Below are 13,137 nucleotides of genomic sequence, written 5' to 3' on the forward strand. Positions count from 1 at the left end.
AGCGAGTAACCTAAGCTGACCCTGATAACGTAATTGGCCAAACAATGTTAAGGTTTGTGTGTGTGTGTGGGAGGAGAAGGCAGCTGTTATCTCTTTGTTCACTTTTCAGCATATGTTATTTTAGTCACACAAGAATCTTATTTCTTATCTCAAATTATGAAAGAAGGGGATGCATGAACAGCTAGATGTTGTCCTTTGTAAATCCAAAATACTGGAAATAAGGTTTTGCAAATGCTCGCTAAAAGCCCTGTATGCAAAAGCAGCCTATCTGAAATCCCTCTGTCAATCAAGGTAAATTGTTTTGGGATCACAAAATTGAGCAGTTTTGAAATCAGCACAAAGAAATTCTCATGGTTCTGAATAGAGTTAGTTAAATGAAAAACTCAACTGACTTCTGGACAGTTATGTAAAATGGGCAACATTGTTAAGGCTTCAGATCACTTTTAAATTGATTTGGGTACTTCAGCTCCTGAACAAAGCTTTTCAAGAGAAATCAGAACATACATGGTAAAAAAGAAGTGGTCATTACGGAATGGCTCTGCTACATTTAGTCCAATGATAATTTCAGTTTAAAGCTTTAAAGCTGTGTCATAAATATAAAGGGAAGGGTAAACCCCTTTGAAATCCCTCCTGGCCAGGGGAAAGCTCCTCTCACCTGTAAAGGGTTAAGAAGCTAAAGGTAACCTCGCTGGCACCTGACCAAAATGACCAATGAGGAGACAAGATACTTTCAAAAGCTGGGAGGAGGGAGAGAAACAAAGGGTCTGGGTCTGTCTGTATGCTGCTTCTTGCCAGGGACAGACCAGGAATGGAGTCTTAGAACTTTTAGTAAGTAATCTAGCTAGGTATGTGTTAGATTATGATTTCTTTAAATGGCTGAGAAAAGCATTGTGCTGAATAGAATAACTATTTCTGTCTGTGTATCTTTTTTGTAACTTAAGGTTTTGCCTAGAGGGGTTCTCTATGTTTTGGAATCTAATTACCCTGTAAGATATCTACCATCCTGATTTTACAGGGGGGATTTCTTTATTTCTATTTACTTCTATTTTTTATTAAAAGTCTTCTTGTAAAAACTGAATGCTTTTTCATTGTTCTCAGATCCAAGGGTTTGGGTCTGTGGTCACCTATGCAAATTGGTGAGGCTTTTTATCCAACATTTCCCAGGAAAGGGGGGGTGCAAGTGTTGGGAGGATTGTTCATTGCCCTTAAGATCCAAGGGTCTGGGTCTGTAGTCACCTAGGCAAATTGGTGAGGCTTTTTACCAAACCTTGTCCAGGAAGTGGGATGCAAGGTTTTGGGAAGTATTTTGGGGGGAAGGACGCGTCCAAACAGCTCTTCCCCAGTAACCACTATTAGTTTGGTGGTGGTAGCGGCCATTCCAAGGATAACGGGTGTAATATTTTGTACCTTGGGGAAGTTTTGACCTAAGCTGGTAAAGATAAGCTTAGGAGGTTTTTCATGCAGGTCCCCACATCTGTACCCTAGAGTTCAGAGTGGGGAGGAACCTTGACAAGCTGCTTAAACCAATAGCAATAATAACCATCAGAGGTCAATTTAAAATTTATTACAGACAGTATCCACCTAAAAATATATGTAAAGCAGGAGAGAGCAATGTATAACTTCCTCGGAACATCATTTAAATGGAATATCTTTTAGAATCTATTCTTCCGTGTGTGACTTTGTTCACAGATTCAACCAAGATTTTATGAAAGAACTAGTGAAACTGGAACAGTGAATATTTACTCGAAGAGATGACAGACAATGTCCTTGTTAAGTACCCAGAGATAAGTTTGGTTGTACTGAAAGTTCAGTTACCTATGTTCAGATAGACTTTGTTATGCAAGCATCACAGATGTTGAAGGTCATTTAATCAGAAATATAAGAAAACTGTTTCAAGTGAAGATCTTGCTGTGACTAAAACTTAAATTGCTGAGCTTATTATTTGTGGGAGAATATTTTTAATGTCCTTTGGAGATATATTGCTAATCTATGATGAATCAGAAGAGGCTTGATCACCTTGGCATACCCATTAAGATACTGCAAGCTTGATTGCCTGGGCACTTAAAAAAATTGGCAAAGGATTTCATTACACAGAATGATTGGAAGATAACTGAAAGGGTTTCTATTAGGGAGCTGAGTGTTTTTGATTTTGAAACAAAGTTTTTAATATTTAATGTTAAACAATTTTTTGTATCTAGTATATCCTCTAAAACCTCAACCATTCCTCCTGCTCAATAAAAGTGCTTCTTATTTCTGTGTACAATATGTTTTAACAGTATATTCAGACTTCCTCTTCCTTTAAATTTTTCTACTGCCTTAGGGCCAGATTCTTACATTGTAAAGCACTGTCTGCAAGTCTGCAAGCAGTCTTGTTTGAAATTATTGGATCCGCTTGGGGAGGCAATGTGAAAAAGGGTGGCAGAACTGATTATTAGAAGTTACATGTTTTGAGCAGAAGAAGGCTAGTTATATTCAGAACATTTCTAAGGCCTTTATTTATTCATATACAAGGACACACTGATTAGTATTTAAATCTAACCCTAGCTTTTCATTATATTCCTCCATAACATAAAATATGTAGCCATTATTGTCAGCTCTTGTGACTTTATTGTGACACTTGTGATATTTGGGGTTCCTTTTAAATGGGTTTCCATGAATGTCTAACTTCAAGCTCATGAAGTTTTGGCTTTAAACAGAATTGTTGTCATCACATTGACAATAATGGGAGATTGCATTTGATCTCAGCAAAATGACCTCCATGTCCTTTTATTCTTTGCAGGTGAAAGTGAGGCTGCCAGCTTCCATTGTTTCCAAAGCCAGGCTGCCACTGGAAAATGAGACTGTGGGAGCAGGCGAAAGGGAATGTTTTAGGGGATAGGACAGGAGGTTATGAGGAGTCAAAGAAATGTGGTGCACAGGAAGCAGAATGAGGGGGATGCAGGATAATGTGGGGATCAGGGAATAGAGGTAGCTGGAGGCAAATTGAGTGGAATGTAGGGGCATGAGGTTGACTAAAGAGAGCTGTTGGGGAATGTAGAGAACAGGAAGAGGCACCCCACATCCCAAGGAATGGGAGAGAGTGCATAGGGTTCCTTCTGAGTAGTAAACATGGAGGTCTGCCTCGTGTCTTTTGAACACTAGAGAAGGTAATACAGGTAATGCATCAAAAGCAACATAGAGATTACCTCATATATATGCTCCAACCTTTGAATCAAACTGTCGTCTTTGATTGATCTACTTTAACATACTTTCTAAGAATGCCTCTCTCTCTTCCCCCCTACCCCCCAATATGGTTAGTTCTCCAATTGCAGCCACAGAGGTGGGAAGTTCTCTGGATTAAGTACTCATTGCAATGAAATAATACGTATTTACTGATGAGTAATATTTTTGTATATCCAGGACTCCCAGCTTTTCTCTAACCCCTGGAAGGTATAGTTGGTCCATTTTGGTTTCATATTTGCCCTTAATGGGCTTCGGATCAGGTCCTGTTGATGATGTGACCTTTGGCCAATTCATCCAATTTCTGAAGCCTCATTACCAGGCCATGAAAAAGAAATTCTTTATAGTATAGGACCATTTACAATGCTCTGGAGTAGGATAGTGGCTGTTCAGGTGTCTGACCAGCTGGAAGCCTTATCTGGAAGGCTTATCAATAGAGCCTTATTGTATATATGTAAAATATCCCAAACTGTATCATTAGTCAGGATGGTTATTTGCCATAATGAAAAGATGAAGAAATCATAACTTTGTCAAGGCAAAAAGGCAAAATCACATTTCTAATTAAAAAGAAACAAAGTAATGGAAGACAAAATTCTAATTAATACAGTCTAGATTACACAGGAGGCTGAGACAGAACACAGTGGGAAGCCCTAAAAGGAATAACTAGTGTTGTGTTATGATTGGCTCACCTGTGTGCAGCATGGAAGAAGGGTTTTACCTAGTGGGACTATAAATGAGTAACAAAGTGTGTGTGTGTGTGTGTGTTGAACACTGGAGCTGTTAATTTTGTTAACTTAATTTGTTACTCCTGTGAATCTTGTTCTTGTAATGATTTTTATTTAGTGGATACATTCACACTCTTTTTCTGCTTTATAACCACAAGGCCTTTAAGGATAGAGCACACAGGAGGCAGGCTCTTGCTGTTACTTACTTCCACGTTCTGTTAAATATATTTGGGCTCTGACCATATCTTTAGTTATCTCTAAATGATTATGCATTGTGAAGCACTGGCTTTCCCCTTTCCGGTCTGCCCAATCTGACTGCACTGACACTGCAGCCTCTGCCAGCCTATCGAGCAAAGGAACAGAACCAAGACTGGGTCTTCTTAATGTAGTTGTACTCTGGTGTCTGCTGATCACACAAACTGTTCCTTTTGTCTTCAACGTTCTCCTTGGTTCATTCATATCTAACCAGTATCAAATGTCCCAGGTATATGGAGGTGGAATGGGGGATGTGTTATGAATACCAACGTAGTGACTTCAGTAGACTGTTAATAGATACTGAAGTACAGTAGAACCCCAGAGTTACAAACTGACCAGTCTACCACACACCTCATTTGAAACCAGAAGTATGCAATCAGGCAGCAGAGCAAAAAAAAAAAAAAAAACAACCCAAAAAGCTCCCCAAGTACTGTACAGTACTGTGTTAAATGTAAACTACTACCCAAAAAAAGGGAAAATTTTTTAAAAAACTTTTTGACAAGATAAGGAATCAGTTTCTGTGCTTGTTTAATTTAAATTAAGATGGTTAAAAGCAGCATTTTTCTTCTGCATAGTAAGGTTTCAAAGCTGTATTAAGTTAGTGTTCAGTTGTAAACTTTTGAAAGAACAACCATACCATTTTGTTCAGAGTTACGAACAACCTCCATTCCCAAGGTGTTCGTGACTCTGAGGTTCTACTCAGTGCAATGAAGGGGTTAACAATGGGCTTTGACTAAAGGTAAGTGCAATGCTAGTAGTTCTGTTCAAAGCAATAGTGAAGTTAAGTGCAAATTTCAGCTCTTTTAGAAGAGCGTTGACCTGAAATGTTGACCCAGTTCTGACCACCTTACTGACATCTCATCATAACTTTTTATTATAAGTATTATTCTGTGTTAGGAAGGAAAGCAAAGTCTCCAAGTTCATAAAGTCATAGGGAACACTGTACACTCCCCTGTGGCTTGTGCACTATTAGTTCCCATTATCCAGAAATAAAATGTCTTATCAACCACAATTAATCATTTAATTCATTTATGAAAACTCTAAGGTCACTTTATCTAAAACGTTTAATCTTTATGGTCATTGATTGCGTTTAGGCACTTACATCTATAGGGTGCATATAATCCCTGGTATGGTACCTAACCTTACTTATGCTGCATCTGGCAGAAGGAGCAATATCACTGCTCTATTTTTTATAATTCATTGCATAACCTGACAAATGTTAATTACAACTTAAAGCTCATCTGATTATTTCCCCTCATATTAAAAGTAGAACAAAGACCTATGATATTAAAGTCTAAAGATGAACATGCTGCCTGATGCTGAAAAGACTTACTCAGTCATTAGTCACTTATGCTCAGGGATTTATTAGTCATGGTAATGTCTCTAATTAGTTGGAGGGTATAAGCATAATTAGGGCACTTTTTATCTAATTACAGTTAACCATATATACGTAGTTACTGTTCAGTTTATCATCATAGCCACTGTAATAAAAACCTCTGTTTAGAAATGAAATTACTTTTTATTTATGGCAAGACTTATTTATGCTCCTTCAAGTTTATTTTTATTTTAAAAGAATTCATAGTTAAGTCAAACTCAGCATCTGAAGTATAATGGGTGATAATTAGTGTAGTGCCAGGGAACAGTACATTTTTAATGTTTGACAGTCTATCAAATTCATTCTTAATCTTAGTGCCTACAAACATTCTCCAAAGGCTGCATAGAGAGTGGATCTTGTTGAGACAAATCATATTTCTTTTCCATTACTTTACACTTACAGTAATACATAGGAGGAAAGAGATGTCATGCAGTGGAAGTACTGAAATGTTCTGTGACTAAAACTGGAAGAAAATAAATATACATAAAAAAGTAAAATTGTCCTCCCTCCATTGTTTTAGGAATGGGTAGAGTTCTAGTAGTAAGGATTGTGGCAGAAGATGGGAGTGAAGGGTGGCTTTAATATACATGAGTATTCAATAATTTATTTTTATTATGGCACAGTAATAAAAAGGTTTCTATCCGAAGTCTGCCCTTGCCAGATATTCAAGCTACAGCCTTTAATTCAACAGTTTCACCTCTATGCCATAGAAAAAATATAGCCACCCAAGAAAATGAACAAAAATACCCCTTCCTTGCCATTGGGTAGGGCGAGTATTGAGCGTTTTTAAAATATAGACCCTGGACCAATAATCAAAATAAGAAATGTGACATCTAATAAGAATCATACTCATTGGACTTATTTAAGTGAATTTGAAAAAACTGAAGGATGCCAGGATGGAATTCTTCCATCTGTTTTCCTAGTACCATATTACTGATGAATGTTGATGTTAGTAGCTTATAAAAAGTTATATTTGTATTTGTAATATAGAGTTTTGAAAGTTGAGGGGAGGGAATGTTCCCATTGGTTGGGGGGATAGTGAAATAATAAAAAAAAATATATTCTATCCTGTGTTTAATGTATAAAAGAGGTGAGTCTATGGCAGAGTACATCAAAGTACTATAATTTAGAAAAGTGCTAGAATCAGTCAGACCTTTTGGTTATATCCTTACCACTTGACCTAAAGATATAACTCCTTTAGCTATGAGTCGGTGGCTCTTAACATTGGTGTGGGAAGGTCACTAAAAGGGGACATGATCCCATTCACATCATCTCTTCCTTCAGAATTTAATGAAAAAGCACTGATGCTTAAAGTGGCTCCACTTGAGCAGATCCCTGCACCTGCATGGAGCCCTGCTGGTTTTGAGTCATTGGTAGGTGTAGGTTCTGTCTGCACGGAGTCATATTTGCAGGGCTGGAACCTTTAAATAAAAAAAGAAGAAAAGGCCTGCTCCACAGCAGTGATATCTCCATCCAATGTACATTTGTTGTAAATTCAGTCTAACTACTCATTATCCTCAATGGGAAAAGCAAAGAGAGTACAGAGCCCCTATACTTTTACTAAATTTAAGCAGTGATTAGAGTAACCAAGCTGGTATAAACAGGGACAAAACATAAAATAATAGCAATTGGTAGTTCTGAAAAGATGCATGTACAGTTGTGAGACTTCTGTTATTATTCATTTTAGTGTTCGGTATGGAATTCCACTAATGGGAATCTTTAAATAATTAATAGCTGATATTGTATAATGTCTGTACAGTACTATAGAGATGTTTAGTTCCTTAGACTTGAAAGGCATTGCATAACACTTAAGTGATTTCCACACTATTGCAGGGGGGGCTGGCAGTGACCCCTGTATCTAGGTTGCCTAACACTTTCTATTATAAAAGGTTCTTACAACTTTTTGCATAGTTATTAACACCTCTGTTGTTTGCTGTAGGCCTTTTGATTTTTCCCAGGAGGCAAGCGTTGAGATCAGAGAGGTGCCTTTTGCTCATTCCATGAAAATCCATTCAGCTGTGGCTCAATTCTAAACCACTGAAAATAGCAATTTCCCTCTTGTGCCTGCTTAATTTTGGCAGCAAGCCAAACACCATGAACATTCTATGGCCTTGTCCTCACAACCGCACCAGCAACATGTACTGAAGTGGGACCCCCCAGGAACAGACTGAGCAGCCACAGTAGTTGTAGCAGGGAGAGGGAGGAGAAGAGAGCAGTGCGGGGCTCCCCCTGACCACCTGGACATCCAGCACATAGCCCTAGCAGCCCAGTCTTCCCTCTAGGGGCACTAAATGAGCAAAAAGGTCTTTCCGCCTCCCAAAGTGAGACACGGAACCAAGCTAACATTAATCATCGTCCGAAAGCCAACACTTTCTGTGAAAAAAATATAGTTTAGTTTTAATCCCAATTTTCAATTGGAAAAAAACAGTTTTGATAGAATTTTTTCAACCAGCCCTAATTATGTATTTTGAGAAATGGTAGGAGATCGTCTGATTAAAGACTAATTTGGGATATCTATACAAAGGAGCAGAGTTAAGTCTGAGCATTCATATTCTTGCAGTGTCATTTCCTGACTTGTTTGGATACTTGACTCTATAGGCTTAATGTTCTCTCCATGTAGAACTTTTTCTTTTTGATTCTATTTTGATGGAATATAATCAAGAGGACTTGATTTATATGTGCAGAATACTTTTAAGTTAGTTTAGACATTTAGGACTTATGAACTTCGAAAATTCCCTTTAATGATTAAAAATATGCATTGACTTTTGTAATCTGTTGGTCATCATTTATAATAACACATCTTAATGGCATTAATTCACTATAGAAAAGTAAAATGTTTTAAAACTAAATATGGGATTTTCCAAATCACCTAAGTGACTTTCAGTGACGCTTGTGATCATTAGTCACTAGGATATATCTGCTCTACCTTTTAAAACCTGCAGCAATGACTCTCAGAGCTTGGGCGTAAAGGCCCCTGCCTCAATATTAAAAACAGCTGTGTAGATTTCAGGCTTGGGCTGGAGCTCTGGCTTGGAAGCTCAGGCAGCGTGGTGGGTTTCAGAGACTGAGCTCCAGCCCAAACTGTAAGGTCAACTCTGTTGACAAAAACCCCATGAACCCATGTCTGAAGGCCTGGTCTCTGAGACTTGCTTCCATGGGTTTTAAAATGCATTGTAGATGCACTCTTAGGCACTTCTGAAAAATCTTACCCTCAGAGTACAATGGAAAGCAGTAATTTTTTTAAACAGTATTGATGTGCAACTTCTTCCAAGGATAATAATATAACTCCTTTCTGTTGCCTAAATACCTTTGCTTATCTTAGCATTGAAACTATGACTTTTATGGGTTCCATATGCTGTATTATAATTAATGCTAGCCATTGTCTCTTTGTCAAGGTACACTGTATGACTCCCATAGTTACTGCTGAGACAAGGTGGGTGCGGTAATATGTTTTATTGAACCAATTTCTGTTGATAAGCGAGACAAACTTTCAAGCTTACACAGAGCTCTTCCAATAAAAGGTATTACTTCACCCACCTTGTCTCTCTAATATCTTAGGATCAACATGGCTACAACAACACTGCATAGTTACTACTATCAGTTTGATGCACTTTGATTAGAAGCCCACAGCAATTTCCTTGGGGATGAGTAACGTAGATTGCAAACATTAGCAATGGAGAAATATTTAAGTCCACACTCATTTGATTCAAATGGAGATGAAAATTACTTCCAGGCATTCGCTGGTGTTTTGGAGATCATCTGAGTGGATCTATAGACACACATTTAAGCCACTACCATTTTTCTTCTGAATCAGTGATAAATTATAAATGGCTTCTTATCTAATTGAAAGGTAGATAATAAATGGGCATGTAATTGTTTTCCTTGTGTATTTCTTCCATCTTAATAAAATGTCCTGATAACAAATAATTTGAACTAAAAGGAATAATATAGCACTCTTGCTGCTGTCTGTTTAAATGTAAATAAACTAATGACACACAACTTTTAGCTCCTAACTATGAACATTTAGTCATAAAAGAATGCATACATTAGGAATCCTTGCTCATTGTTTGGACTAAGTAAAATAAATGTGTTCTGTTTTAGAATATTCTGAGGCTAGAACAAAGTATTACCGTATGGGAAATCTTGGTTTGGGAATCTCGTCACTGGGCACTAGGAGAGTTGGAGACATTAAGGTGATGGTTTTGATTTCTGAGGGACACCTACTCTCATGATTCACCATCCCTTAGAAAAATTAACATAGTGATTTAAATACAGCTATTGAATTGGGAAAAGCTTAAGAAAAAGCTCAAAATAAAGGTAAAATTGCTGTCAAGATTTCATTCAACTTCACTCTATTTGTGATCTGAGTTATTGTATCTGAATGGCAAACTCTCTTCTTGACACATTTCTCAGGTGGATGAGATACTAGGTGCTCTCTGCTGCCGAAAAAAATAAGCAATAAAATATATCAATTAGGTGTAACTATGTGCTGGCATCAGAATATGTTCAAATCTTTATTCTACATAATAATTAGGTTACCATGTTTACTCTTTTTGTCATTTCATTCTTCCTGCAGAGTGTATTTTGTTTCACTGTTTTTCTTCCCTCATGTTTCATTGAACCACCCTTAGTGCTGATAAAGCAGATGATGAGGATGATGAAGATCTAACAGTGAACAAAACATGGGTACTTGCACCAAAGATACATGGTGGAGATGTCACTCACATACTGGATTCCTTACTTCAAGGCTATGACAGTAAACTTCGGCCAGATATTGGAGGTAAGTTCATCTCACATTATCGTAAATAGAAAATATGAACCAGAGAATGCAGACATTGCATAGGCTTTAATGAAATGGTGGCAAGTAGCTGTTTAAAAGTCAACTGTTCATGAATTAATGTATCAAGCTAGACAAACAGAATGTAAATAAAATGGAATATGTGAAAATAAATTTCCACTTTTTTATAGCAAGTACAATAGAAATTGTATATATATATATCTGTTTTTTTGTACTATGTAAAGTATTTAACTTTTGAGGCTGTCATAAATATAAAGGGAAGGGTAAACCCCTTTGAAATCCCTCCTGGCCAGGGGAAAGCTCCTCTCACCTGTAAAGGGTTAAGAAGCTAAAGGTAACCTCGCTGGCACCTGACCAAAATGACCAATGAGGAGACAAGATACTTTCAAAAGCTGGGAGGAGGGAGAGAAACAAAGGGTCTGTGTGTCTGTCTATATTCTGTCTTGGCCAGGGATAGACCAGGAATTGAGTCTTAGAACTTTTAGTAAGTAATCTAGCTAGGTACATGTTAGATTATGATTTCTTTAAATGGCTGAGTAAAGAACTGTGCTGAATAGAATAACTATTTCTGTCTGTGTATCTTTTTTGTAAGTTAAGGTTTTGCTTAGAGGGGTTCTCTATGTTTTGAATCTAATTACCCTGTAAGGTCTCTACCATCCTGATTTTACAGGGGGGATTTCTTTATTTCTATTTACTTCTATTTTTATTAAAAGTCTTCTTGTAAGAAAACTGAATGCTTTTTCATTGTTCTCAGATCCAAGGGTTTGGGTCTGTGGTCACCTATGCAAATTGGTGAGGCTTTTTATCCAACATTTCCCAGGAAAGGGGGGGTGCAAGTGTTGGGAGGATTGTTCATTGTTCTTAAGATCCAAGGGTCTGGGTCTGTAGTCACCTAGGCAAATTGGTGAGGCTTTTTACCAAACCTTGTCCAGGAAGTGGAGTGCAAGGTTTTGGGAAGTATTTTGGGGGGAAAGACGTGTCCAAACCACTCTTCCCCAGTAACCAGTATTAGTTTGGTGGTGGTAGCGGCCAATCCAAGGACAAAGGGTGGAATATTTTGTACCTTGGGGAAGTTTTGACCTAAGCTGGTAAAGATAAGCTTAGGAGGTTTTTCATGCAGGTCCCCACATCTGTACCCTAGAGTTCAGAGTGGGGGAGGAACCTTGACAGAGGCAATATCAAATAGGTAACAAATTACTGCAATTCCATGTTTGTTTGTTTTTTCATTTTGCTATTTTAAATGTGATACCTTTGAGAAGAAGGTATTCCACATTGAGTGTCAAAAATCTACCCTGAAATCTGCAAATATTTATTTAAATGTTTCTACCCAGTATTTTTAGTCCTGTTGGAGATAACACAATGCAATCCGTTTCAGGAACAGGTTACTAACTGTTACTAAAAAGAAAAGGAGTACTTGTGGACCAGATTCACGAAAGCTCATGAAAGCTCATGCTCAAATAAATTGGTTAGTCTCTAAGGTGCCACAAGTACTCCTTTTCTTTTTGCAAATACAGACTAACACGGCTGTTACTCTGAAACCTGTCACTGTTACTACTGATTTGTATCTAATCATGGAACACAGTAATACCAGGGTACAAAATATATCAGGAGGACACAACAGGTCATGCTGGTTGGGGAGTGTCACTATATGTGGCAGAAAGTGTAGAAGCAAATGAAGTAAAAATTTTAAATGAACCAAACTGTACCATAGAATCTGTATGGATAGTAACTTCATGCTCAAATAATAAGAATATAGCAGTAGCGATATACTACTGACTACCTGACCAGGATGGTGATAGTGACTGTGAAATGCTCAGGGAGATTAGAGAGACTATAAAAATAAAAAACTCAGTAACAATGGGGAATTTCAACTATCCCCATAGTGACTGGGTACATGTCACCTCATGTACATGGATGAGATGCAGAGATAAAGTTTCTTGACACCTTAAATGACTGCTTCTTGGAGCAGCTAATCCCGGAACCCACAAAAGGAGAAGCAATTCTAGATTAGTCCTAAATGGAGTACAGGATCTGGTCCAAAAGGTGAATATAGCTGGACATCTTGGTAATAGTGACCATAGTATAAGTAAATTTAATATCCCTGTGGCGGGAAAAATACCACAGAAGTCCAACACAGTAGTTTTAATTTCAGAAAGGGGAACTACACAAAAATAAGGAAGTTAGTTAAATAGAAATTAAAGGGTACAGTGCCAAAAGTGAAATCCTTGCAAGCTGCATGGAAACTTTGTAAAGACAACCTAATAGAGGCTTAACTTACATGTATACCCCAAATTAAAAAACATAGTAAGAGAACCAAAAAGTGCCACCATGGCTAAACAACAAAGTAAAAGAAGCAGTGAGAGGCAAAAAGCATCTTTTAAAATGTGAAAGTAAAATCCTAGTGAGGAAAATAGAAAGGAGCATAAACTCTGGCAAGTGAAGTGTAAAAACAGAATTAGAAAGGCCAAAAAAGAATTTGAAGAACAGCTAGCCAAAGACTCAAAAAGTAACAGCATTTTTTTAAAGTACATCAGAAGCAGGAAGCCTGCTAAACAACCAGTGGGGCCACTGGACGATCGATATGCTAAAGGAGCACTCAGGGACGATAAGGCCATTGCAGAGAAAATAAATGAATTCTTTGCATCAGTCTTAATGGATGAGGATGTGAGCCATTCTTCTTAAATACAAATCTGAGGAACTGTCTCAGATTGAGGTGTCATTAGAGGAGGTTTGGGAACCAATTGATAAACAGTAATAAGTCATCA

General features: G+C 37.6%; 1 protein-coding gene across 5 annotated transcripts in view; it reads left to right on the forward strand.

Annotated features, from left to right (window-relative positions):
* The window catches only part of GABRG1 (gamma-aminobutyric acid type A receptor subunit gamma1), an 83,387-nt gene that overhangs the window by 22,365 nt on the left and 47,885 nt on the right, over positions 1-13,137 (forward strand). For 4 of the 5 annotated variants that reach the window (XM_048848418.2, XM_048848421.2, XM_048848417.2 and 1 more), the window contains exon 2: positions 10,206-10,354. In XM_048848418.2, the coding sequence (XP_048704375.2) occupies positions 10,206-10,354 (149 nt within the window). Of the gene's footprint in view, positions 1-10,205; positions 10,355-13,137 lie in introns of those variants that run through there. The other variant, XM_048848420.2, reaches the window with a different exon arrangement.

Source organism: Caretta caretta, chromosome 4 (assembly GCF_965140235.1).
Source record: "Caretta caretta isolate rCarCar2 chromosome 4, rCarCar1.hap1, whole genome shotgun sequence".
Taxonomy (NCBI): domain Eukaryota; kingdom Metazoa; phylum Chordata; order Testudines; family Cheloniidae; genus Caretta; species Caretta caretta.